This window comes from Ceratotherium simum, chromosome 31 (assembly GCF_057802395.1).
Source record: "Ceratotherium simum simum isolate JZ-2026a chromosome 31, ASM5780239v1, whole genome shotgun sequence".
Lineage (NCBI taxonomy): Eukaryota > Metazoa > Chordata > Mammalia > Perissodactyla > Rhinocerotidae > Ceratotherium > Ceratotherium simum.
The window spans coordinates 30,235,601-30,262,127 of NC_141930.1; the positions used below are offsets into that span (position 1 = coordinate 30,235,601).

The window sequence follows — 26,527 nt, forward strand, 5'->3', positions numbered from 1 at the left end:
AAAAGGATAGTCTTTTCAACAAAGAGTGATGGAATAATTGGATATCCATGTGAAATAAAATGAACTTCAGCCCTCACCTCCCACCATATATACCATATACAAAAAATAACTTTAAATGGCTCAAATGGACCCAATATAAGAACTAAAACTATAAAACTCCTAAGAGAAAACATAGGAGGAAATCTTTTCATTGGGCTAGGCAGAGATTTCTTAGATAGGACGTGAAAGACCACAGAAAGAAAATAAATTGCACTTTACCAAATTTAAAAACTTTGGCTCATTGAAAGCTTCACCATTAATGAAATGAAAAGGCAAGCTACAGACTGAGAGAAATATGTGTAAAACATACACCTGAATACATTGTGCCCAGAATACATACAGAACTCTTACCACCCTAGGACTACAAACTACAAATACCTAACGGAAAATAAGATTTGAAAACATACTGTACCACAAAGGACATATGAATGACAAACATCAATAGTCATTAGGGGAAGAGGGGGTTCAAGTTGGCGGTGTAGGAAAGCCCTGAACTCACCTCCTCCCATGACATACCAAATCGACACCTACATATAGAGTAATTCTTCCTGAAGAAGAACTGAGGGTTGACAGAGCAGCTTTTGTACAAAGGGACCACAAAGAAACAGGTAAGAGAGACAAAGACATGGGTTTAACAGGAACCCCACACCTGACATGGCAACCTGCTGCAGGGAGGGATAGCACTGAGGGACCTGCACGCAGGCTTGCCTGTCCTGCGGCACAGCAGAAAAAACAGTGGTTTAGAGGGCACCTAGACTATATGGGAAGAAAATCCATTTACTATCCCTAGAGCATCAGCCAAACAGGGGGAAACTACTGGGAATTCTTTCCAGGGTCAGAAGCACCAGCAAGCACCATTCTTTGCATTCGCCCTCCACCTTGATAGCACTGGTGGGAGCACAGTCCAGACGCCACCAGTCTGCTAAGGCCACCCCAGCATCCCCCAGGTGAAAAGCAGCCCAGGGCTCCCTGGCCAGCACCCTGCTCCACCTCCAGCACCCTGCCAAGGTACTCTCAGACCCCAGCCACACGGCAGCCCAGGACTCCCCAGCTGGTGCTGTGCTCCAGTCACCCCACCAAGGTGTCCATAGGAACCAAGTGGCCAGGGACTCCACAGCCAGTGCCCATTCCAGCTGTCCTATTAAAGCCACCTAGCATAGGCAGTCTACATGAGGAATACTCCTACAGAAGGCCACTCCTTCAAGAGCTGGAGAGGTAGCAGTTTTGCCTAATTTATAGAAAGAAACACAGAAAGTCAAAAAAAATGAAGAGACAAAGGAATATGTTCCAAATGAAAGAACAAGATAAGATCCCAGGAAAAAAACCCTAATGAAACAAAGATAAGTAATTTACCTGATAAAAATTTCAAAGTAATGGTCATAAAACTGCTCACTGACCTACGGAGAAGAATGGAGGAACACAGTGAAAACTTCAACAAAGAATTGGAAAATATAAGAAAGAACCAATCACAGCAGAATATAATAACTGAAATGAAAAATACACTAAAGGAAATTAACAGCAGATTAGATGATACAGAAGAAAGGACCAGAGATCTGGAAGGCAGCATAGTGGAAATCACCCAATCAGAACAGCAACAAGAAAAAAGAATTTAAAAAAATGAAGACAACTTAATGGAACTCTGGGGCAACATCAAGCATACTGACATTCACATTATAGGGGTCCCAAAAGGAGAAGAGAGAGAGAAAGGGGAAGAAAACTTATTTGAAGAAAGAATGGCTGAAAACTTCCCTAACCTGGGAAGGAACTAGACATGCAGGTCCAGAAAGCACAGAGAGTCCCAAACAAGATAAACCTGAAGAGATACACATCAATATATTTTACAATTAAAATGGCAAAAGTTAAAGATAATAAAAGAATCTTAAGGGCAGCAAGAGAAAAACAACACGTCACAAACAAGGGAACCTCCATAAGACTATCAGCTGATTTTTCAGGAGAAATTTTGAAGGCCAGAAGGGAGTGGCATGATATATTTAAAGTGTTGAAAGGAAAAAAACTTATAACATGAATACTCTATCCAGCAAGGTTATCATTCAGAATTGAAGGAGAGATAAAGAGTTTCCCAGACAAGCAACAACTAAAGGAGTTTATCACCACTAAACTGGCCTTACAAGTAAAAGGTCTTCTGTAAGTGGAAAAGAAAAGGCCATAATAAGAAATAATAAAATACAAGAAAGAAAAAATGTCTCACTGGTAAAGGCAAATATTTAGCAAAGTCAGTGGGTCGGCCACTTAAAAAGCTAATATGGTTAAAAGACAAAAATTGTAAAAGCCAACTATAAATACAAAAGTAGTTAAGGGATACACAAAATAAAAACATGTAAAATACTACGTGAAAAACATAAAACATGGTAGGGGGAATAAAAATGTAGTGCTTTTAAAATGCACTCAAACTTAAGCAATTATAACCTTAAAATGGACTGTTATATATAAAGGTCAATACATATAAACCTTATGGTCACCACAAACCAAAAACCAGCAACAGATACATGAAAACATAAAGAGAAAGGGAAAAAAAAACATAACACTAATGAAAACTACAAGGGAAAAGATCAAAAGAAGAAGAAAAGAACAGAGAAGAACTATCAAAAACAAAACAAAACAAAACAGAAAACAACTGACAAAATGGCAAAATGGCAGTAAGTATATATGTATAAATAATTACTTTAAATGTAAATGGATTAAATGTTTCAATTAAAAACTTACGGTGGCTAAAAGGACAAAAAAAAAAAAAGACCCATCTATATGCTTCCTACAAGAGACTCACTTCAGATCTAAAGACACACCCAGACTGAAAGTGAAGGGATGGAAAGATATTCCATGCAAATTAAAACAAACAGAAAGCTAGAGTAGCAAAATTCATATAAGACAAACCAGACTTTAAAACAAAGACTGTAACAAAAGACAAAGAAGTGTTTTACATAGTGATAAAAGGGGTCAATCCAAGAAGAGGATATAACATTTGTTAGCTTAGGCAGGTAACATAAGAGCACCTAAATATATAAAGCAAATATTAACAGACATAAAGGGAGAAATTGACAACAATACAATAATAGAGGACTTTAATACCCCACTTACATCAAAGGATAGATCATCCAGACAAAAAAACAACAAGGGAACAATGGCCTTAAATGACACATTAAACCAGATGGACTTAACAGATATATACAGAACATTCCATCCAAAAACTGCAAAACACATTCTTTTGAAGTGCACACGCAACATTCTCTGGGATAGATCACATCTTAGGCCACTAAACAAGTTTCAATAAATTTAAGAAGATTGAAATCATACCAAGCATCTTTTCCAACTACAACAGTATGAAAATAGAAATCAACTACAAGAAGAAAGCTGGAAAAGTCACAAATATGTAGAGACTAAACAATATGCTACTGAACAACTATTGGATCAACAAAGATATCAAAAGAGAAACCAAAAAGTTCCTGGAGACAAATGAAAATAGAAATACGACATACCAAAATCTATGACACGCAGTTACAGTGGTACTAAGAGGGAAATTCATAGGGATGCAAGCCTACCCTGAGAAACAAAAAAAATAAATAAAAAAATCTAACATTACACCTAAAGGAACTAGAAAAAGAACAAACAAAGCCCAAAGTCAGTAGAAGGAAGGAAATAAGAAAAATTAGAGCAGAAATAAATGAAATGGAGACTAAAAAGACATTAGAAAAGATCAGTGAAACTAAGAGCTGGTTCTTTGAAAACATAAACAAAATTGAAAAACCCTTAGCTAGATTGACTAAGAAAAAAAGAGACAAGGCTGAAATAAAATCAGAAACAAAAGAAGAGAAATTACAACAGATACCACAGAAATACAAAGGATTATAAGAGAATACTATGAAGAGCTATATGCCAACAAATTGGATAACCTAGAAGAAATGGATAAACTCTTAGAATCATACAACCTTCCAAAATCAAGAAGAAATAGAGAATCTGAACACTGACCACTAGTAAGATGAAATTGTAATCAAAAACCTCCCAAAACACAAAAGTCCAGGACCAGACGGCTTCTCTAGTGAGTCCTACCAAACATTCAAATAAGATTTAATACCCATCCTTCTCAAACTCTTCCAAAAAGTTGAAGAGGAGGAAAGGCTTCCTAACTCATTTTACAAGGTCAACATTACTCTGATAACAAAACCAGACAAGGACAACACAAAAAAAAGAAAATTACAGGCTGATATCCCGGATGAAGATAGATCATCCTCTACCTAGCAAAAATCTTCCACAAAATATTAGCAAACCAAGTACAATAGTACATTAAAAGGATCATACATCACAATCAAGTGAGATTTATCTCAGGGATGCAGGGATGGTTCAATATCTGCAAATCAATCAACATGAGACACCACATTAACAAAATGAAGAATAAAAATCATGATCATCTCAATAGATGCAGAGAAAGCATCTGACAAGATTCAACGTCAATTTATGATAAAAACTCTCAACAAACTGGGTATAGAGGGAACATACCTCAACATAATAAAGGCCATATATGACAAACCCACAGCCAACATCATAGTCAATGGTGAAAAACTGAAAGCTATTCCTCTGAGAACAGGTACAAGAGACAAGAATACCCACTATCTCCACTTTTATTCAACATAGTATTGGAAGTCCCAGCCAGGGCAAATAGGCAAGAAAAAGAAATAAAATGCATCCACATGGAAAGAAAGAAGTAAAACTGTCACTATCTGCAGATAACATGATTCTACATACAGAAAAACCTAAAGAATCCATAAAAAAACTACTAGAAATAATAAACAAATACAGTAAAGTTGCAGAGTACGAAATCAACATACAAAATTCAGGTGTGTTTCTATACACTAACAACAAACTAGGAGAAAGAGAAATCAAGAAAATAATCCCATTTACAATCGCAACAAAAAAATAAAATACCTAGGAATAAACTTAACCAAGGAGATGAAGGACCTATACATTGCAAACTATAAGACACTATTAAAAGGAATCTAAGAAGACACAAAGAAATAGAAAGATATGCTGTCCTCATGGATTGGAAGAATTAACATAGTTAAAATGTACATATTACCTAAAGCAACCTACAGATTCAATACAATCTCTACAAAATCCCAAAGACATTTTTCACAGAGATAGAACAAAGAATCCTAAAACTTATATGGAACATCAAAAGACACTGAATAGCCAAAGCCATCCTAAGAAAAAAGAGCAAAGCTGGAGGTTTCACATTCTCTGATTTCAAAGCATACTACACAGCTATAGTAATCAAAACAGCATCGTATGGGCAATAAAACAGACACACAGATCAATGAAACAGAATTGAGAGCCCAAAACTAAACACACACTTACATGGACAGCTAATTTTCAACATAGGAGCCAAGAAAATACAATGAAGAAAGGAAAGTCACTTCAATAAATGCTGTTGGGAAAACTGGACAACCACATGCAAAAGAAAGAAACTAGATCACTATCTTACACCATACATAAACATTAACTCAAAATGAATCAAAGACTTGAATGTAAGACCTGAAACCATAAAACTCCTAGAAGAAAACACAGACAGTACACTCTTTCACATCAGCCTTAGCAGTATCTTTTTAAATATGTATCCTCAAGCAAGGAAAACTAAAGCAAAAATAAACAAATGGAACTACATCAAACCAAAAAGCTTCTGCATAGCAAAGGAAATGATCAACAAAATGAAAAGACTATCTACCAACCAGGAGAAGATATTGCAAATCATATACCTGATAAGGGGTTAATATCCAAAATATATAAAGAACTCATACAACTCAACAACAACAAAAAAAACTGATTTAAAAATGGGCAAAGGATCTGAACAGACATTTTTCCAAAGAAGATATACAGATGGTCAAGAGGCACAGGAAAAGATGTTCAACAACACTAATTATTAGGGAAATGTAAATCCAAACCTCAATGAGATATCATCTCACACCCATCAGAATGGCTATTAGTTGTTTTTTTATTTGTTTGTCTTTTTCCTTCAGATTGGCCTTGAGCTAACATCTGTTGCCAATCTTCCTCTATCTTATACATGGGTCACCACCAAAGCATGGCTTGACAAGTGGTGTAGATACATGCCCAGGATCCGAACCTGGACCACCAAAGCAGAGCATGCAGGACTTGAACCACTCGGCCACGGGGCCAGCCCCCCAGAATAGCTATTATTAAAAAGACAAGAAATAACAAATGTTGGTGAGGATGTGGAGAAAAGGGAACCCTCATACACTGTTGGTGGGAATGTAAATTGATGCAGCCTCTACAGAAAACAGTATGGAAATTCCTCAAAAAATTGAGAATAGAACTACCATATGATCCAGCTATTCTACTTCCTGGTATTTATCCAAAGAATACAAAAACACTAATTCGAGAAAATATCTGCTCCCCTATATTCATTGCAGCCTTATTTACAGTAGCCAAGACATGGAAACAACCTAAGTGCCCATCGATAAATGAATGGACAAAGAAGATATGATCGATCTATCTATCTATCTATCTATCTATCTATCTATATACAGTGGAATACTACTAAGCCATGAAAAGGTGAAATCTTGCTATTTGCAACAATATGGATGGACCTTGAGGGTTTTATGCTAAGCAAAATAAGTCAGACAGAGAAAGATAAATACCATATAATTTCACTCATATATGGAAGATAACAACAACAACAAACACACACACAGATGGAGAGAACAGACTGGTGGTTACCAAAGGGGTAGGGTAGGATAGGAGGGTAGAAGGAGGGTAGGGGGAGGGCGAAATGGGTAAATGAGGTCTTTTGTATGGTGATGGATGGAAATTAGACTTTTGGTGGTGAACCCAATGTGATGTATACAGAAATTGAATTATAAAATCTACATAATGTTATAAACCGTTACTTCAATTTAAAAAAAAAGAGCATAAACAGAATACAAAAAAAATAAAATTTCTACAGGAAGAACAAAAAAAAGACATCCACTAGGGAAAAACAAATTAAAACCACAAAGAAATATCACTAAACACACACTAGAATGGCTAAAATTGAGAAAACTAATAATACCAAGTGCAAGCAAGAATACAGAGCAACTGGAATTTTCATATGTTGCTGGTAGAGATGTGAAATGGTACAGCCACTTGTGAAAACAGTTGGCAATTTCTGATAGAGTTAAACATACAATTTCCATACAAATTAGCAATTTCACTCCTAGGTAGGTATTTACCTAGGAGAAATAAAAGCATATGTCTTGTAAAAAGACTTGTAGATGAATGTTTATGTAACTTACGTGCATAATAGCCAAAAACTGGAAATAACTCAAATGTCCTTTAACTGTTGAATGTATAAATAAATTGTCGTATATCCATAAAATGGCATACGACTCAGCAATGAAGAAAAACAAACTGCTGATTCAGGCAACAACAGCAATGAACCTCAAAAGAATTTTGCTAAGTGATAGAAGCAGGCAAAGATAACATATCACATGATTCCATTTACATGAAATTCTAGAAAAAATATTATAGCTACAGAAAGCAAATCAGTGGCTTCCAAGGGCTTGGCAAAGGGGGAGGGGAAGTGGCTCCAAAGCGGCATGAAAGAATTTTTTGGAGTAATGGACATGTTCTATATCTGGATTGTAGTGGCAGTTATATGACTGCATTTATTTGTCAAAACCCATTAAATTGTACACTTGAAATTTAAAATATATCTAAATAAGGTTTATTTTTTAAAAGAGAGAAAAAAGGAAATAGAAATGAAAGTTAAGGGATTAATCCAGAGGTTCATCATTTTCAGATGATATTCACGGTAGGAATTCTAAAGTGAAGTAGGAAAGAAACAAAAGGGAGGGAAAATCAAAGAAATAAGATAAAACAAATTTCCAGAACTGAAGAATATGGGTATTGAATGCTTAGTATAACAAATGAAAAAAATACCTACACTAATGTACATCTTCATGAAATTTCAGGATACCAGAATAAATAGACGGTCCTAAAAGTTTTGGTGAAAAAGAAGGTGAGGCAGTTACACATATAGGAGCAGAAATAAGAATAGCTTAACATTTTTCACATTGGGATTAGAAGATAAAAGACAAATGAAGAAAGTTTTCAAAATGTTATTTCCAACCTATAATGCCATATCATTTTTATCAGTTAAGCATGAGAGTAGAATAAAGGTAGTTTCATATATTTAAGATCCCAAAACTTTACCTCCCATTTATAAGGAAGAGTTTCCTTATAAATTATCAGAGAATTTGTTCCAAACTGAGGCCTAGGGGCCAGCCCGGTGGCGCAGTGGTTAAGTTTGCGTGCTCCGCTTCGGCAGCCCAGGGTTCATAGGTTGGGATCCTGGGCACGGGCCAATACACCGCTTGTCAAACCATGCTGTGGTGGCATCCCATATAAAGTAGAGGAAGATGGGCACGGATGTTAGCCCAGGGCTAATCTTCCTCAGCAAAAAGAGGAGGATTGGCAATGGATGTTAGCTCAGGGCTAATCCTCCTCTCACACACACACACACACACACACACACACACACACACAAACTGAGGCCTAAACTAATAATAAGATATGGGTTTCAAGAAACAAGACATCCAATGTAGAGATGGAAAGGACATTCCCAGGATGTTGCTGAAGGAAAACTCCAGGATGACAATTGTGCAGTGGGCCTGCAGAACAAACAGTCCATTTTGGATGAGGATGGGAGGAGTGGAAGAGAGCTTTATGAAGAATGCCTCCAAGGGAGGCAACCTGCAGCCGAATGGTTCAAGTTCCACATGCTCCGCTTCAGCAGCCCGGGTTTGCAGGTTCAGATCCCAGGCGCAGACAGGTCCACTCATCAGCCATGCTGTGGAGGCATCCCACATACAAACTAGAGGAAGATGGGCATGGATGTTAGCTCAGGGACAATCTTCCTTAAGCAAAAAGTGGAAGATTGGCAACAGATATTAGCTCAGGGTGAGTCTTCCTCAGAAAAAATAAAAAGAATGCCTCCAAGACAACTAATGTCCCCAAGAGAAAATATTAGGTCCAATAGAAGAACTAATCTGCACTTCTATGCTGACAGAGATTTACAGTCTGGGGGAAGGGTTTGGTAATGAATACGTGATAGTCAATTTTTAACTTCAGGGAAAATAAAAGTAGTTCAAGAAAGGAAATGTGGTCAGAATATGCTAAGAGACTCAATTTAGGAATAATATTTACATGGTAATTAAAATAAAAACTCTGAATAGTGATTTAAAAAAAAATTATAACATTATTGGGAGGAACAGGGACAGGAAGTAGAAGGTGGGAGGTGGAAGATACCAGTAGACAAAATCTAAAATTGAAAAAATTACCAGTATTTTTAGAAATACAGAAACAAATAGCAGAGAGAGCTAAAAGTTTTCAAGGTAGAGGTTTAAAGGCCTGTGTGGAATGGGAATTAGGTATGCTGAAGAGTCTGACAGTGGTCTACTATTTTTCACTTTCAGGCTTGCACTTTTACCTGATTTTTTAAAACTAGTTATACATGCGCAACTCGGATAATAAATAAAAATGCAAAAGGATTTGCCATTCAAAGAAGTAAAACTTCTGAGTTGGATAAGCTGCCAGTGCAGACCTACTCTCTGGTTTTCGCTCTTAACGCCCTATGGAAACCAGTGGGCCAGCTGTCTGTGGATGTCTGCAGCTGTCTGTCAACTAGGCAGTCACTGTGGACCCCGTTCCTATCTCACTCAAGGGTTAAGTCAGTCCTACCAAGAGTGTCCCATATCACTCCACATACTTCACATCAATCAGACGCTGCCTGATAATGCAATTTGTTGACCCAGGTGAAGGTCTACATTATAATTATGCCTGGCAGACTGCCAATCAGGGCATATCATGCTCACTTCACTCACTTCAATATTAACTTCCTGAAGGAACAGAACACCAGCCTGAATCCCCATAATGTTATGCTATACCATGCCTTCTGGAAGACTGAGAGAGGGAGCATAAGTTCTATGAAACATAGGACAGAGCTGAGTGTGCATACTGGTGTATACTAATGGGTGAACAGGGAAAAAGTAAGCAAAGGCATAAAATAAATCTAGAGAGCTTTCTGTGAGTCCAAGTCATTCTTCACATAACTATTTTTTAAATGAGAATTCCCACTGTCTAATAGGCCTATATTTAAATATGAGTCTAAAAGAAATTCCCAATGTCATATAAATGACATGGAATTATTCTTTTGGATTTTCTACACCACATTCATAAGAATAAATGGGCCATATATGTATATAAGTATATGATATAAGTATATGACTACCCATATATACGAATAAATAGTATTTAATGTCACTTATTTCTCACTAACCATTATCAGTCCTAATATAATGAATGCTTATGATGTTCAAGTCATCTTTCTCCATGAGTCTAACATCCTATCTTAACTTACTTGATTATATTGATACACCTGAGCTTTAAGCAGTCTTAGGTAGCAGTCTATAGACTCCAGCCATTCACCAACATTAGTCTTACAGGAGTGACGTCACCAGGATGGTGGAGTAGGAGACCCCAGATCCAATCCCCCCACAAAGATCAACAATTGGGAAGCTATCCATGAACAAAAACAGCTCTGGGAGAGCTTAGGAGTCCACTTAAGAAACAGAGTGGAAAAAAACCTGAGAATAACCACACAAAAAGGGAAGGAAGAACAGCTTCATTGCCTACATCACCCTATCCCCCAGGCTGACACAACTCAGCACCAAGAGGAAACACTCCAGCTAAAAAGAGTTCCCCTCACTGGGAAAAGGAGAGAGGGGTAAGTGAATGGCTTCCCTAGCCTGTCTCCAGCCTTTCAGGGCACCATATGAAGGACTCACTTTGGTTTCACCCCACCCACAGACCAGGAAAGCTGAGACATACAGAGGTGACTAGGAACAAGGAAGAAGAGCAGGGGTACCCAGGATAAGCCATGCAACGAGAGCAACCACGGTTCCAAGTGACCTGAGCTGCAAAGGACCCCAGCAGATACCACCAGTGAAGAAACCAATGCCCAACAAAGCCGCCACAGGTCCCCTGCATATTTCACTGGTTTTTGCCCCACAAGTATTCGTGTTCAAAGACACCAGCTACCTGCGTCCCTCACCACTCCCTCCTCCTTGCCCTGGGATCCACAGCAGCAGCTCAAGCCCAGGCCTCTGAGGCTATGTGAGTGCAAAATACCAGCCTAGATCCCTGCAGCTGACCCCCAACACTGTGCACACTCAGGGACAGTCCCACAAGATGTGCACTTGCACTCTAATGCCCTGACTCTCGTGCCCAGCCTCTACTGCCATGTGTGTACCCATGGTGAGATTTTAGAGCCATGGTAGTACACACTGACAGCCAAGGCCCCCACAGCTACTGCAGGTCTAGATGCGGCCCTATCTCCAGTCACCGGCCTGCACCATTGGGCTCACCGGCAGCTAACCCCACCAGCAGTACACCTGTATGCTACTGGCCCAACTCTCATTACTGGCCTCCACTGTCACGCACATACCCATGGGGAAACCCTACAGCCACAAGGATACATGCCAACAGACAGAACCCCACAGCTGTTTATGGGTCCAATTCCAGCCTCATTTCCTGTCAATGGCCTGCATCACTGGGCTCATTTGCAACAAGCCACTCCACCTATGCAACTGCATGCTTCTGGCCTGACTACTGACATTGGCCTCCACTCCATGTGCCCATGGTCAGACCCAGCAGCCACAGTAGTACATGCTAACAGCCAGGGCCCACCCTCCAGCTGCCAGTTTACCCACAGTTGGCCCTGACCCTTGTTGATTGCCCTGGACCCCATTACTATTTGTGTTTTTGCAACCAGTCTGTGTCACTACACAGGCACCTGCTGCCAGCCCCACAGCCGAATGTGTACACCACCAGCTCTGGTCACCACTACTGCATACCCTGATCCCTAGGCAATGGACCTGGAGGCATCACTGAGTATCCCAACAGCCCTTGCAGCCTCAGTGGACGCCCCTCAGTGGTAGCCAAGGACCATGCAGTTGTTGATGCTGTGGACCCCAGCAGCCTAAGCTGATGAGTCACCATGCCCCGCCAGACTCAGAACCACCACACACCCCAACACTTTGTACCCTGCACCACTAGACCCAGGGTCACAACACATTCCAGCATGCCTCCACCCACAGATGAACATCTTTCCTTAATAAAATCAGTCCATAAAGTCTGGAAGAAATGACCACTTCTTCAAACACACTGACACCTATGGAAGACTACAGGGATCATGAAGACTCAGGGAAACATGATTTCATCAAATGAACATAGCAAACTTTCAGTAACTGACCCCAAAGTAATGGAGACACAGGAAGTGCCTGGGAAAGAATTCAAAATAATTGTTCTAAAGATGCTCAGAGAACTTCAAGAGAACACAGATAAACAAATTAATGAAATAAGGAAAACAACACAAGAACAAAATGAGAAGTTCCACAAAGAGACAGAAAACATAAAAAAGAAACAAATAGGAATTTTGGAGGTGAAGAATAAAATGACTAAACTGAAGAATTCAATACAGAACTTCAACATTAGAATGGATAAAGCAGCAGTAAGAAACTGTAAGCAAGAAGAAAAGATCATTTGAAATTATCTAGTCAGAGGAGCAAAAAGGGAAAAAAATGAAAAGGAATGAAGAAAGCCTACAGGATTTATGAGATATCATAAAGAAATGTAATATATGCATCATTGGAGTCATGGAAGGAAAAGAGAAGAAGAAAGGAGAAGAGAGTTTCTTTATAAAGAAATAATGGCTGAGAACTTCCAAAGCCTAGGGAGAGACTTGGACATTCAAGTTCATAAACTAATAGGTCACAGCAAAGTTCGAATCCCAAACAATCTTCTCTAAGGCACATTGTAATAAAACAGTCTAAAATCAAAGACAAAGAGAGAATTTTAAAAGCAGTAAGAGAAAAAAAAATTCCCTCATACAAAGGAACCCCCATAAGACTAATCAGTAGATTTCTCAACAGAAACCTTGCAGGCCAGGAAAGAATGGGATGATATATTCAAAGTGCAGAAAGAAGAAAAAAACTACCAACCAAAAATGTTTTACTCAGCAAAGTTGTCCTTTAGAAATGAAGGTGAGATAAAGACTTTCCCAAACAAAAGCTGAGGGAGTTCACCAAAACTAGACCTGCCTTACAAGAAATGCTAAAAGGAGTTCTTCAAGCTAAAATGAAAGGATACTAACTAGTAACACAAAATCATATGAATATATACAACACACTGTTAAAGTATACAGTCAGAATCAGAATACTCAATACTTTAATATGGTGGCGTGTTAACCACTTAACTCTAGTATAAAGGTTAACAGACAAAAGTATTAAAAATAGCTATAACTATAACAATTTGTAAATGGATACACAATACAAAAAGATAAATTGTGACATCAAAAAATAAAATGGGGAAGGGAATAAAAGGGTAGGGTTTTTGTATGGGATTAAAGTTACACTGTAATCAGCTTAAAATAGACTGTTATATCTATAAGAAGTTCAAAGTAAGCCTCAGGGTAAACACAAAATGAAAACCTATAGTAGATACATATAAGATAAAGAGAAGGGAATCAAAGTATACCACTACAGAAAATCACCAAATCACAAAGGACAACAGCAAGAGAGGAAGAAAGGAAGAAAGGAACTATAAAATAGCCAGAAAACAATTAACAAGATGGCATTAGTAAGTCCTTAGCTACCAATAATTACTTTAAATATAAATAGATTAAATTTTCCAATCAAAAGTATCAGAGTGGCTGAATGGATAAAATAAAGAAGACCCAACTATATGCTGCCTATAAGAGACTCATTTCACATTTAAGGACACATATAGGCTCAAAGTGAATGGATGGAAAAAGATATTCTGTGGAAACAGAAACCAAAAGAGAGCAGGGCCAGCTATACTTAGACAACATAGACTTTAAGTCAAAACCATCAAAAGAGACAAAGAAGATCATTATATAATGATAAAGTGGTCAATTCATCTAGTAGGTATAACATTTGTAAGTACATATGCAACCAAAATTGAAGCACCTAAATATATTAAGCAAATACTAATAGATCTGAAGGAAGAAAGAGAAAACAATACAATAACAGTAGGAACTACAATATCCCACTTTCAACAAAAGATAGATCATCCAGGCAGATAATCAATAAGAAAACATTGACTTGAACTATATTTTATACTAAATGGACCTAACAGACATATATACAACATTCCATCCAACAGCAGCAGAATGCACATTCTTCTCAAGCACATACAGAACATTCTCAGAATAAATCATATGTTGAGCTTCTAAACAAATCTCAGCAAATTTACAAAGACTGAAATCATACCATATATCTTTTCTGACCACAGGGAATGAAATCAGAAATCAATCACAGGAGTAAAACTGGAAAATTCACAAATATATGAAAAATAAACAACACACTCCTTAGCAACAAATGGATCAACAATGAAATCAAAAGTAAATTAAAAAATATCTTGAAAGAAACAATAATGGAAACACAATATACCAAAACTTATGGGATGCAGCAAAAGTAGTTCTAAGAGGGAAGATTATAGAGCTAAATGCCTACAATAGGAAAAAAGAAAGGTCTCAAACGACCAACCTAACTTCATACCTCAAGTAACTAGGAAAAAAAAAAAAGCCTAAAGTTAGCAGAAGGAAGGAGACAACAAATACCAGAGCAGAAATAAATAAAATAGAGACTTAAAAGGCAATAGAAAAGTTCAATAAAACTAAGAGTTGGTTTTTTGAAAAGATAAAATTAACAAACCTTTAGCTAGACTTACCAAAAAAAGAGAAGATTCAAATAAATAAAATTATAAATGAAAGAGGAGATATACAACTGATACCACAGAAATACAAAGGATCACAAGAGACTACTATGAACAATTATATGCCAACAAATTGGACAAACTAGAAGAAATGGATAAAGTCCCAGAAACTTACAACCTACCAAGTCTGAATCATGAGAAATATGAACAGATCAATAACAAGTAAGGAGATTGATTCAGTAATCAAAAACTTCCCAATAAAAAAATCCCAGAAGCAGATGCCATCCTAGGTGAAATCTACCAAACATTTAAAGAAGAATTAACATCAATCCTTCTCAAATTCTTCCAAAAAACAAAGAAGAGGGAACACTCCCAAACTCATTTTACTAGGCCAGCATTATCCTAATACCAAAGCCAGATAAGGACATGACAAAAATAGAAACCTACAGGCCAGTATCCCTGATGAATATGGATGCAAGAATTCTCAACAAAATACTTTTTTTTTAAATAAAAATATACGTGCTTATCTAAATTTTCTAAAAGGCAAAAAAGTCATAAAAAGACACTGCAATCAAACAAATATACTGCACTGGATGAAGAAAGACTGGTTACACAATAACAAACCACTTGTCTGGCAAGGCTATCAAGTCATTACACCAAATACAACAGTACATTAAAAGGATCATACACCACGATCAAGTGGGATTTATCCCTGGGAAGCAAGGATACTTCAATATACACAAATCAATAAATGTGATATACCACATTAATAGACTGAAAAACAAAAATCATATGACCATCTCAACAAATGCAGGAAAAAAGTCATTTTCAGAGAAAAAGAATCTCACTTCTGAGTATATAACCAAAAATGATGAAATCATTATCTCAAAGAGACATCTGCACTGCCATATTCATTGCAGCATGATTCACAATAGCCATGGGAATAACCTAAGTGTCCATTAACAAATGAATCCATAAAGAAAATGTGTTATGTATGTGTGTATATACATATAATGGAATATTATCCAGCCATTAAGAAGGAAGGAAATTCTTGGATGGACCCTGAAGGTATTACACTAAGTGAAATAAGCCAGAGAAAGGCAAATACTGTATTATTTCAGGTATATGTGGAATCTAAAAACATCAAACTCATAAAAACAGAGTAGAATGGTGGTTGCCACGGGCCAAGAAATGAGCAATATCAGGAGATGTTGGTCAAAGCACACAAACTTTTTCAGTTATAAGATGAATAAGTTCCTGGGATCTAATGTACAGCACAGTGACTATAGTCAACAATACTATATTGTATATTTGCAAGTTGCTATGAGAGTAAAGCTTTAATGTTCTCACCATAACCACAAAACAGTAATTGTGTGAGGTGAAGGATGTGTTAACTAACCTTATTGTGGTAAACATTGATCAATATATACCTGTATCAAATCACCACACTGTATGTCTTAAACTTACATAATGTTATAGGTCATTTATATCTCAATAAAGCTAGAAGGAAAAACCCAAAAACATCATTGGTCTTACAAAAGATAAGAACTACTCTCAAGAGAGAAAGCAGTTAAATGATTTTTACTCCATTAACTTTTGTTGTCTTTGTTATTGTAGTCATTGTTATGGTAATCTCTGTGAACGAATCAGAAAGTAAAAATTGATAAGGTATTGACAATATGCATGCATAGAGAAAAGGCTGATGTATACATCCTTTAGGAAGAATTCCAATTGTTAAAATCAGTCACTGTATGTGGCATTTAAAATCTATGCTGAGCAATATTTATTGCTTATGTCCAGAACTACAAGACAAACAGATTTGCCTTAAAACCATCAGGCAAACTAAGACTTATTCCTCTTAGAGTGTTTGTTGTTTCATTGCTTAATTTTAGAAAGTTTTTTCAGTCATACACTATATGCTACTTAGGAATATTTCCTTAATAACTTAGCACTTAAGTCATTGGGAAATAAAGCCTTCATATGGAAAAACTGTGAAACGCCTTGAAATGGACCAAAAACATTACTAAATGCCTTGTCAAGCAGTCTTAGGAGTTACCTCTGCTTTTCATTATCTTTAAGTTATCTTACAATCCTGTTAATTGTAAAAAACAAACAAACAAACTAATAATGCAAATTATTATTCTTCACAGAAAATAAATTAGTTGTGTCCAATGAAACGCAATGCAATTAATTATTGTCCTGGACAAATCATATTCATTTCAGCATTCCTTTACTATTTTTGTGTGATACTTTAAATTCTCCTTTGAACTCACTGTAACATGTTAGTGGTTCCCTAGTTAATTAATGAATTTAATGAGTTAAATAAATATTTGGTACATGTTCATATTATATCTGTATGGAAAAGTATTCCTCTTTGGATTAAAATAATTTTGACTTACTATGTTACAGTTACAGAATCCCATTCAGCCTCAATAAATGGAATACAAAGTCATTTTCTGTTTTCAGGGTGGATCAGTATACAGAGTATGCACAAAATTCAGGGCTGTTTGTGAGGATTAAATACAGACATGGAAGTAAAAGTGCTTCTTTCCTGGCTCCCTTGAGTCTTGCCTCCTCCTGCTACATTGTAGATACTAGTACCTATCCGACGGGGTTATTGTGAGGTCTGACTAAGATAACTATACATAAAACACCTAGCATAACTTGGCACCAAGCAGGGCTCAAAATGTTAGTCATCTTCACCTTTGTAAAGGGTCATATGAATAAATGTTGAAATTGTTTCTTTTATATCTCTTAGCACCCAATAGAGCTAATACTTCTTGATTAGAAAAACACCAATTAAAGAGCGTATCAAAGACATTAACTCTAATGGCTTTTTTAAAGAAACAGCTAAAATGTATTCAGCACTGTGTGCCAAGCTCTATGCTAAGAGCTTTACAATCATTCTCCCACGTGATCCCCTCACAACAATCTCATATGGTATATCCTCATAAGAACTTTCTTTTAAGTGGTGGCCCCATTTTATTGACAAGGAAACTAACAAAAGGAGTGCCACAAACATGGAACATAGCTTCAATACCTCAGTTTAAACCTTGAAAATGGGACATGTGTTTTATGTCACTGAAAGGTTAAGAGGTGAAACATCTGAAAGCTTCATGTAAAAATCACCTCTACCCACTGAGCCAATGACTTATTAACTTAGTTTCAACTTGAGTTAGGATTTTTGCTTGCTTTCACCCTCCCCAAGTTGAGCTTTCCTTAGAATCAACTCTGATGTTTCTTGATAGCTGGCATTTTTCTTCGTATTCCTCTACTTTTGAACCTCAGCTCTTTGCTACTAACAGGATATTTCCTTTAATTCTGAATATTGTTATACTGGGTTTAAGACTTAGGGGGTGCCTGCATAACTGGGTCCTCAGCTTCTCTGAAGCAGAAGTAAGCCGCCCAGAGACTGTCCCAAGGCTTGAGGCACTCCCTTTAGCCACGCAAGCCTCCTCTGAGGGTGCTTGAGCTTCTGGCAGCACAAAGCGCAGATGACATCTGGTGGGCACAGACAGTAATTACGCCACTCCACTCTGGGACCCAAAATCCTAAACTTGCATATATTCTCCTGAACACATAAACTGGACTCCCTTCCTCAGCCCTCAGGCCCTTCATCTCTGAAGCAAAATCCAGGTTTGTATAATATTTTTAAATTTCCTCTAAAGTTTCATTTAGTCTTCCAAATTTCACAGTTAGATTTTTTTTTAATGCAAGCCTTGTGAAAATAAAAAATATCCTTTGAACGTTCAAAAGAAAAAAACCATCATTTCCACTGACATTTTTAAAGATAACTGAAATACTGCTTCATAAAATATAAGAATTTAGTTCTATCCCTCAGCATCTTTGCATATCCTTCTACATACACAGATCTGAAGTTAATAAGAGGTAAACAAATAAATGACTTCAAGAGCAGTTCTTATCCATTCAACACACATTTACTAGGTGCTTACCATGTCCCAAGTAATATGCTAAATCTGGGATATAAAGATACATAAGATGTGGTTCCAAATCTCAGAATTCAATGTATACGAACATGTTCATTTTAAATAAGAAATACATTACACAGTCATGCATTACTAATTCACACATGTCACTCCCAACTTCTTTTTTCCCAATATCATCTGGGCCACCCAGGACATTGTTTGATGTAGTATTATTGCCAAAAACCATATGCTGCATGCAATATTTTCCTAAAATTCCTGGTCACTATGAGTGATTTCCCCAATCTCCTCGGTATATCTAAACATCACACTTTCTAAATTAAAAAGAAAAATAATTTTCTTCTCTGCTCCGATAATTTTTAAAACATTTTACCCCTTTTTCCTCACATGAAAATAATAATAAAGATGTAGTAAAAAGAACACTGATTTTCAAGCACGAAGGTCTGGGTTCCAATCCTGACATGATATCTACTGTGCGCCATTCATGAAAGTACTTGACCTCCCTGTTTCTAGGTTCTCTCATCTACAAAAAGGGAGTAACAGACAAACTCACTGTGCCTCTGTGAAAAAGGATTACATACACTAAATCTACCACAATCCTTGGCACACAGGAGGCAAAAAAATTAACATTAATTCTTCTCCTCTTTTTATTACTTCTCCACAACTTTTGCCCTTTAGTTTCACCAAAATTTCTCATTGCTCATTACAGCTTACAAAACATTACAATTTCCATATTTCAATGAGAAGAGTACATCACAATGTAGGAAAAGCATACTTCATGTAGAGGTAGTCTTCACCTGGTGAAATAAATAGCAACTCATAACTTTTTATGAATTTATGACATGCAAAACTGAAACTAAAGGTATTCTTTTTATGTAATTACCTTTAGTTCCTCAATGTCAAGTTTATGTTATTTTAGCACCACCAAAATATTGTGGCTCCAAAAACATTAATCATTCTACTTTGAGTCAGGTCCAGACGAGACATAGAGTTCAATGTTTATAAGACTTGTTTCTATACTATCACATAGTAATGAAGTGAAAGGAATCGTAAAAGGTTCCCCAGCTAAGTCCCAGGCAAAATACCACAAGTATTCAAAAAAACAGACAATTTATGGTTCACGGTCTAATCAAGTTTATTTTTCCTTATAGGCAACATGTTTTTATTTATATCTAATTAAATTTTTTATTTTAAAAATGCAGGTGAACATACAAAGAAATCTGTCAAGTTCCTCTTCACAGCAGTTCTTTTTCAATTTTGAGAATTTTAAAGTCACATTTCTCTTTTCTTTTCCAAGTTAAATTGTTCCAGCTCCTTTCATTTTCCTTCACTGATCATGCCTTAAATTTTTCCCCTATTTTTTTCTGACCTATTTGGATTTCTTGAAATTGTATTAATGTTTAAAAGATTATAATTTCTAGACAAAGTACTGGAGACGCAGCTTAGTAGCAGAGCATATTTTTCTAATCATGAAAGAAAATGGTGAATCTGTCCCATGGCAATTCTTGCAAGTTCATTAGACAGATGTTCTGAGGAAACTAGACTCAACACATTTGGCACAAGAACCTTGACAGATTGTTGTGAATATCTTACAATCACACCTTTATCAAATTAGTAGTTAAAATTAATAAGTGAAGTACTTTGAGGCTAAGTCTATTCCACTTATTCATCAATACGTTCAATATACATTATGCACTGAACTGACAACATAAATATATATATATATATATGTATATATAAATTCTTGTCCTTAGGGCATTTATGATGTCCCAGGAGAAAAATCATAGATACATGAAATTGTATATGTTCAGGAAAAAAAAACACACATAGAAACTTACAAAATAATAGAATATACACTGAGTCTGTAATTGTTGGAAAAATGAAGAACAGAAGAATGATGCAAGTCAAATCGGATTATCCAAGGGCAAGGTTTCTAGGGTAAACTCATTTTGAAGAAGTGGGAAATAACTTAGATGTTATCTAGTCCATATCCATCCAATGTGTTTCATCTTATTATGAGGAAAAAAATGCACTGATGAAGAAAAGCTGTGCTGATATTGAAATTATAAATCTTATTGTTCATCACTGCTTTCGTGATTAGTTAAATTTAATTGGTTTTCCTCTTCCCAAATGAAAAGATTTTCATCCTCAAAAACATAAAATATTTCTAATGTATTTCTGTTGCTAATATGTAAGGATGTCTCAGCTTGGCAAAACAGGAAGGCTTGACGAAGCATTTCAAAAGAGAAATGATAGTTATTTTCTCTTACTGCTTGGTTGAGATTTCTTCTTGAGCTCTGGAATCTGTTATTTAATAAGTTGTTATTCCCATCAACTACTTCAAAGATTTCATTTGTCTGACTGCTAAGATCTTGTGTATTTGAATTCACATCACCCACAACTAACAACATGTGCAAGAAATTCACGCAAAACCTTTTCTTTAAATATGATTGAAATTTCTTTAAATTATTTTCTTCCTCTAAGTCCAAGACCTTAATTCCTTTTAATTTTCCTCTTTTATCCATCAATTCAAATGTGTTATGGAAATAAAGCCGATGAAATGTATTGCTAATGGCATTATCAATAAATGCTTTCCTCCTACTTGCTTTATTGTTCTCATCTCTGAACACGTTCTTGTTTGACTGTAGTAAATATGGATATATTTTCATCCACAAATGGAGACCCAAGGAATTTTCAATATCAGAACCTTTGCAATATGCAAATCCTCTGTCTTCTTCATTTATAGGTTGGATAATAACAGTTAGTATTGGGCAATGTTGACCACAAATAAAATAGAGTTTATCCAAAGAGTCACCTTCCTGAAGTGCACCATGACTTACATTACCACCAGGCAATGGTTGGTTTTTAATAGTATCATCAGAGACAGGATGGACTCTGTTACCAGCAGTTGTAAAAACATGAGTGATGGATGTGCATACTCTTTCTGGCCGATGATTACCCTGCTCCTCTGCATGGTGATTTGGTATTCTCTCCTTGGCACAAGTTTTATTTTGAACATCTAGCAAATCCTCATGAAAAGGCTCAGAGTCACTACAATGAGGCATGTTAAAATAATTGCATTTCAGTTCAAGAGGTTGAGTCAGTTCCTCCAATTCTGAAGAGGACAGTTCAGCCATGTCTGGGCCTGATGCCAAATTTCCAAAATGCGAATATGGTACCTCATTGCTGTTATTATCAGGTAGAGAATCCACTGATGCGGTGTCTGCATTGCCACATATGCCAAAATTTTCAGGAGATGATACTCTTAGCAAGTGATTTTCTTTCAGGAGCCACTTGCCTTTGTCAATCAGCACTCCTTCCTCTATGTCCCTGGGGATTCTCTTATGACCATTTTGTCTTGTACCAAGTTCTACTTTGTCTTCTCCATTATAATTGGCCCTCACATCATTAAAGCCACATTTATCTTGTCTTTCATCCTGAAATTCTTGCAACATAGATGAACTACTAGAAATCTGTACAGAAGTGCTAAATGGCTGACCTTCAGAATCATAAAGACCTACTTTCCTAGCACACTGAAATTCCATAGAATTGTAAGGACAAACCTGAGATCTATGTGAAGATCCAGAAAAAAAAGATGGTTTAATAATCTCTGCTTTACCATAAAGTTTTTCTACTGTCCTTTTAACAACTCCTTTATTGTATTCTTTCTCACGGGCAATCACCTCACCACTGTCATTGGGGCCATCACTGGATGTTTTATATGGTTGCTCATTCTCACTATCTTGTCTATAGTCTGACCAATCAGAAGTCATTGGACTTTTAAAGCAGTTTTTAAAATCAAGAGAGGACTCTGAATAACTTCCAATTTCCATGCTTTTCACCATCATTTTTACTCTCATTTTAGTTTCCCCTTTATTGAGTTCCTTTTCAGTATTTTGTTTAGAATCATAGCAAAACACTAAAGATGGTGGTGTTGCCAGCCTCCTACTGATTGTCTCATGAATTACACCTTTCTTTCTTTCTTCTTCCATAATAGTCCCGCTAGAGACTTCTATCAACTCCAAATTTTTATTAGCCTCTAACTCCTTTCGGATTGATTCTTCAGTGGTTTGCTCTCCAGTATTTACTTTTGTATTAAAGATATCGGTGCCCTGGTTTTCTAATTCTTCAAAAGATTCCAATTCTGAAATGTTTCTTTCACTTGATGCCATGCTGTTGGTTATTGAGCCTGGTTCTTCAGAAGTCTTTGATTCTTCCTTATCAAAAGATGTATATGCATTTTTATCCTGAAATTTCTTTAATGAACAATTTTGAAATTCATCCAGAAAACTATGTTCCTTCTCAAATCCTGATTCACTTGCATTTAGGAAAAGGCCACAGTGGCTTAAATTACTGATATTTTGGTGTGACACCGAAATATTTAGGTCTTTCTGAACTTTATCAACTCTTTCTAACTCTTCAGTCAATTCCAAATTATCAGTATCTTTGGAATTTAAAATGTCATTGTTACTGCAGACTTTACTGGGAATGTAGGCCTCATCAATTGGGCAAGCTGCCTCATAGATACGGTTTTCCTCATGAGCACAAGCCTTATGGGAAGACACATCATCAGTAAGTGAACAGACCTCTCCTAGGAAACAAGCCTTATTCATGGAGCTCTGATCCACGGCACAGCCATCACTAGGGAAAAAAGTGTCAATGGCGTTACTAGTCTCTTTTGGAGGATAAGTCTTATTCACAGTGCTCATCTCACATGGAAAGCAAGTCAACTCCGAAACACAGACTTCAGGGGCACAGTTCTCACTGGCAGAGTAGCCTCCCTCTAAAGAGGATATGTTCTGTATTTTTTCTTTTTCAATGTACTTAAGAACTCTCTGAATGTTTGGTGTGGAACAATTTGCAGAAAGACCTCTTGGAACCACGTCTTGTTCTTTCTCACTAAGTCCGAAGTGATTTGTGGTTGACTCCACTAAATTGGCAACAGCAGCTTTCAAGTCATCAGCCTCTTCTGTGATGGCAATACGCTTTAGAACCTCCAACAATGCAGGTATTTCTGAAGTTCTGTTGGTAGTCTTGTGAATATCACCTTGACAGAAGCTATTCATACTTCCCTTTAGGTTTAGCACCAGGAGCCAAGCTAGGAGGACATTAGTGGATGAATTACATATTGGGGAAGGGAAGGGAACATCTGCAAGTGAACCTGGTATTTGAACAACTCCATTCTGAAACTTGCAAATACTAGAAACTAAAGCTTGCAGTTGGCAAAGCAACAGGACTGGTAAGAGGTGTTTTGCAATATCCTCTTCTATAGGATCTACTTGAATGGCAGCCTCTACACTTCGCCCTTTTGTTGCTAGGTTTATTTCTTGATAAACAAGGCTTACCTCTGGTCCTGACTTTTCAGCAGATACCTGACTGGTAGTATTATGATCATCAATAGCTGAGTGTGACAAAGTACAATATTTACGCAAGGAAAGCAAGTATGCATCATTCAGAGAACCAACCTGGCTCTCATAGAGATCTTTGGTAAGTTCTTCACTGTTATCTTTGTCAAAAGATTTACCTTCCTCTTTACCTAGATTATCTCCTGTCAAACAGGCATTTTTAGTTATGTGCTTCTTATTTTCCACGACAAAATTATTTCCTTTTCCAGAACTTGTGTGGAATGTATTTCCTGGAAAACTATTGTTGTTACGACTTACCATACTCCTTTCCCTTTTGCATACTAGAGTTGATTTTCTAGGTTGCAAAGTTGAATGTGGATTTATGTTCTGCAACCATCTCTGTATATAATTTTGAACTGAATGATGGGCAATATCCTCAGGAAAAACAGCTTTTTTCAAAGAAGCTAAGGAATTTGCCCTGGTTGTAGCATGTTGTTTACTTACAAGAGTACCTGATTTCAACTTGTCCCCTTTTTGCTTTTTCTGGCTTTTGAAAGTTATATGTGAATTATTAACTTTTGAAACTAAACTCTTCTTTGCTGTTTCTCTCAAATACCAAGATGCCATTTCTGCTTGAGCCTGTGGTCCACAAAAAGCACTGGGTTTCTCCTCAAGGAAGTTAAACACATGAAATAATTTTTTATTTTCAAAAGTATTTTTGCAATATTTAAACTCATTATGGGAAAATACTTTATCTCCTTGACCAATTTCTCTTTTTGTAGGTCCTCCTAAGCTTACTTTGTTTAGTGGTCTGGATTTTCTTTTGGTTAAAAGTCCTTGAATCTTAGGATTCTGAATAGTATTTAATTTATTTCTATGGAAATTCTTGGAATTTACAGGATTGAGATTACTTTTCGAACAAAAATAATTTGATTCAATTACCATATCACTTGCACGGAGGTCTTCCTCACAAAGTATCCCTCCTTTAATGGGACTGTATGTATCTTGCAATATGGTTTCCTGTGCAATTCTATCTCCTGTGTTCTTTCTCTTACTTTCACTGGAGATTGCTTTAGCTGCAATATCCCCATTCTGATGCCTGGCAATTATCATTTGGTGCTGAGATTTCGACTTCTTTTTGCTGGCAACAGATGATGAAATCTGCTTTTCATTTTCTGGAAGTTTTGCTAAACCACACTTGGCAAATTCACTAATTAGTCTGTCAATTCTTGTGGTGACAGTAGAGGATCCCACTGAAGCCGGGGTCTCAAATAGTTTTGGGGTCTCAGAAATAGTTTTGCCAGTTCCAGAGTGGTTACTTGAAGAATGAGTTGCATGTGCTACAACAGGACTGAATCTATCACTGGTGTCACCATAAGTTATGAAGTTTTTGATATTAGTTTTGTTGTCTAATGTCACACTATCAACTATACCTTCCTCTACAATTGAGTTTTCTAATATAGCCTGTGGCAAGCCATTATTATGGGACACCTCTAACATCTTCTGATTCGTAATTTCTACAACACCAGCACCTACTGCACTTGACTTGAGTAGTCTGCTTTCCTTTTTTCTTTCTAAAGATGACTCCATCTGCTCACTGTTATTGATCTGAACAAGTACTGGTTTGTTAGCGACTGATGACATTTTACTGCAAGAATGGGTGAACACGTGATACTCAGACTTGTTTTCCCCATCTTCCCTTTCTTTACCACAGGAAAACTGTCTAATCGTTTTCTCTTGAACTTCAGTTTCAGATACTAAGGTCACACTCTCTATCACAGATTTCTTTTGTCTCACTCTCCTTGGTCTCGGTGTAGGGGGCCTATAATAATGATGCTTCACTTGGTCCTGAATTCCCTGGATGGCATCTGTGTCCATAGCAGCATTCTCCCAACTCACAGAACTGCAACTTTCAGCCTCTCGATCTGTCATTTGAGTGTTTATTTCCTCTGCCAAACTGCCCTCTTGATTATTGCCTTTCTCCAGAGGTGAGACATCTGCAGACAATGAACATGCTGCAATCTTTAAACCAGATGATCGATCATCTGTTCTTCCTGAAAAACTGCTTATCTCACTCTTTTTGTTATTATTAGAAAGACCAACTCTACTGACAGTGGTTGTCCATTGTATGGTTTCCTCCTCTTTTATCTTGAATTGAACTTTCATCTCAACTGTCATAGTACCATCTTGATTAAAAATAATTGATTTCTCAATATCATTTTCAGAAGGATATATCAATAAATTCTGAGAATCATTTTTTTCTAAGGCCAAGTAATTTTCAGGAGCCAAAGAATGGTCTGAGTAGCGATCATTGTTATGCATTTTGTCAGAAGAAATAGAATAAATCTGGGACGTTGGACTTGATGGCACATGTGTGCTCACTTTCAAGATTTTAAG

The 26,527-nt window shown here is 36.8% G+C and overlaps 2 protein-coding genes across 2 annotated transcripts in view; both read right to left on the reverse strand.

The window, feature by feature from the left end:
* RP1 (RP1 axonemal microtubule associated) overlaps positions 1 to 26,527 on the reverse strand; it is a 280,695-nt gene that overhangs the window by 250,635 nt on the left and 3,533 nt on the right. The gene's annotated exons all lie outside the window — the stretch shown is intronic.
* LOC106802697 (RP1 axonemal microtubule associated) lies at positions 20,775 to 26,503 on the reverse strand. Its single transcript, XM_014791514.2, has one exon. It carries the CDS (start codon positions 26,450 to 26,452, stop codon positions 20,858 to 20,860), a length of 5,595 nt encoding a protein of 1,864 aa, XP_014647000.2. The 5' UTR covers positions 26,453 to 26,503; the 3' UTR covers positions 20,775 to 20,857.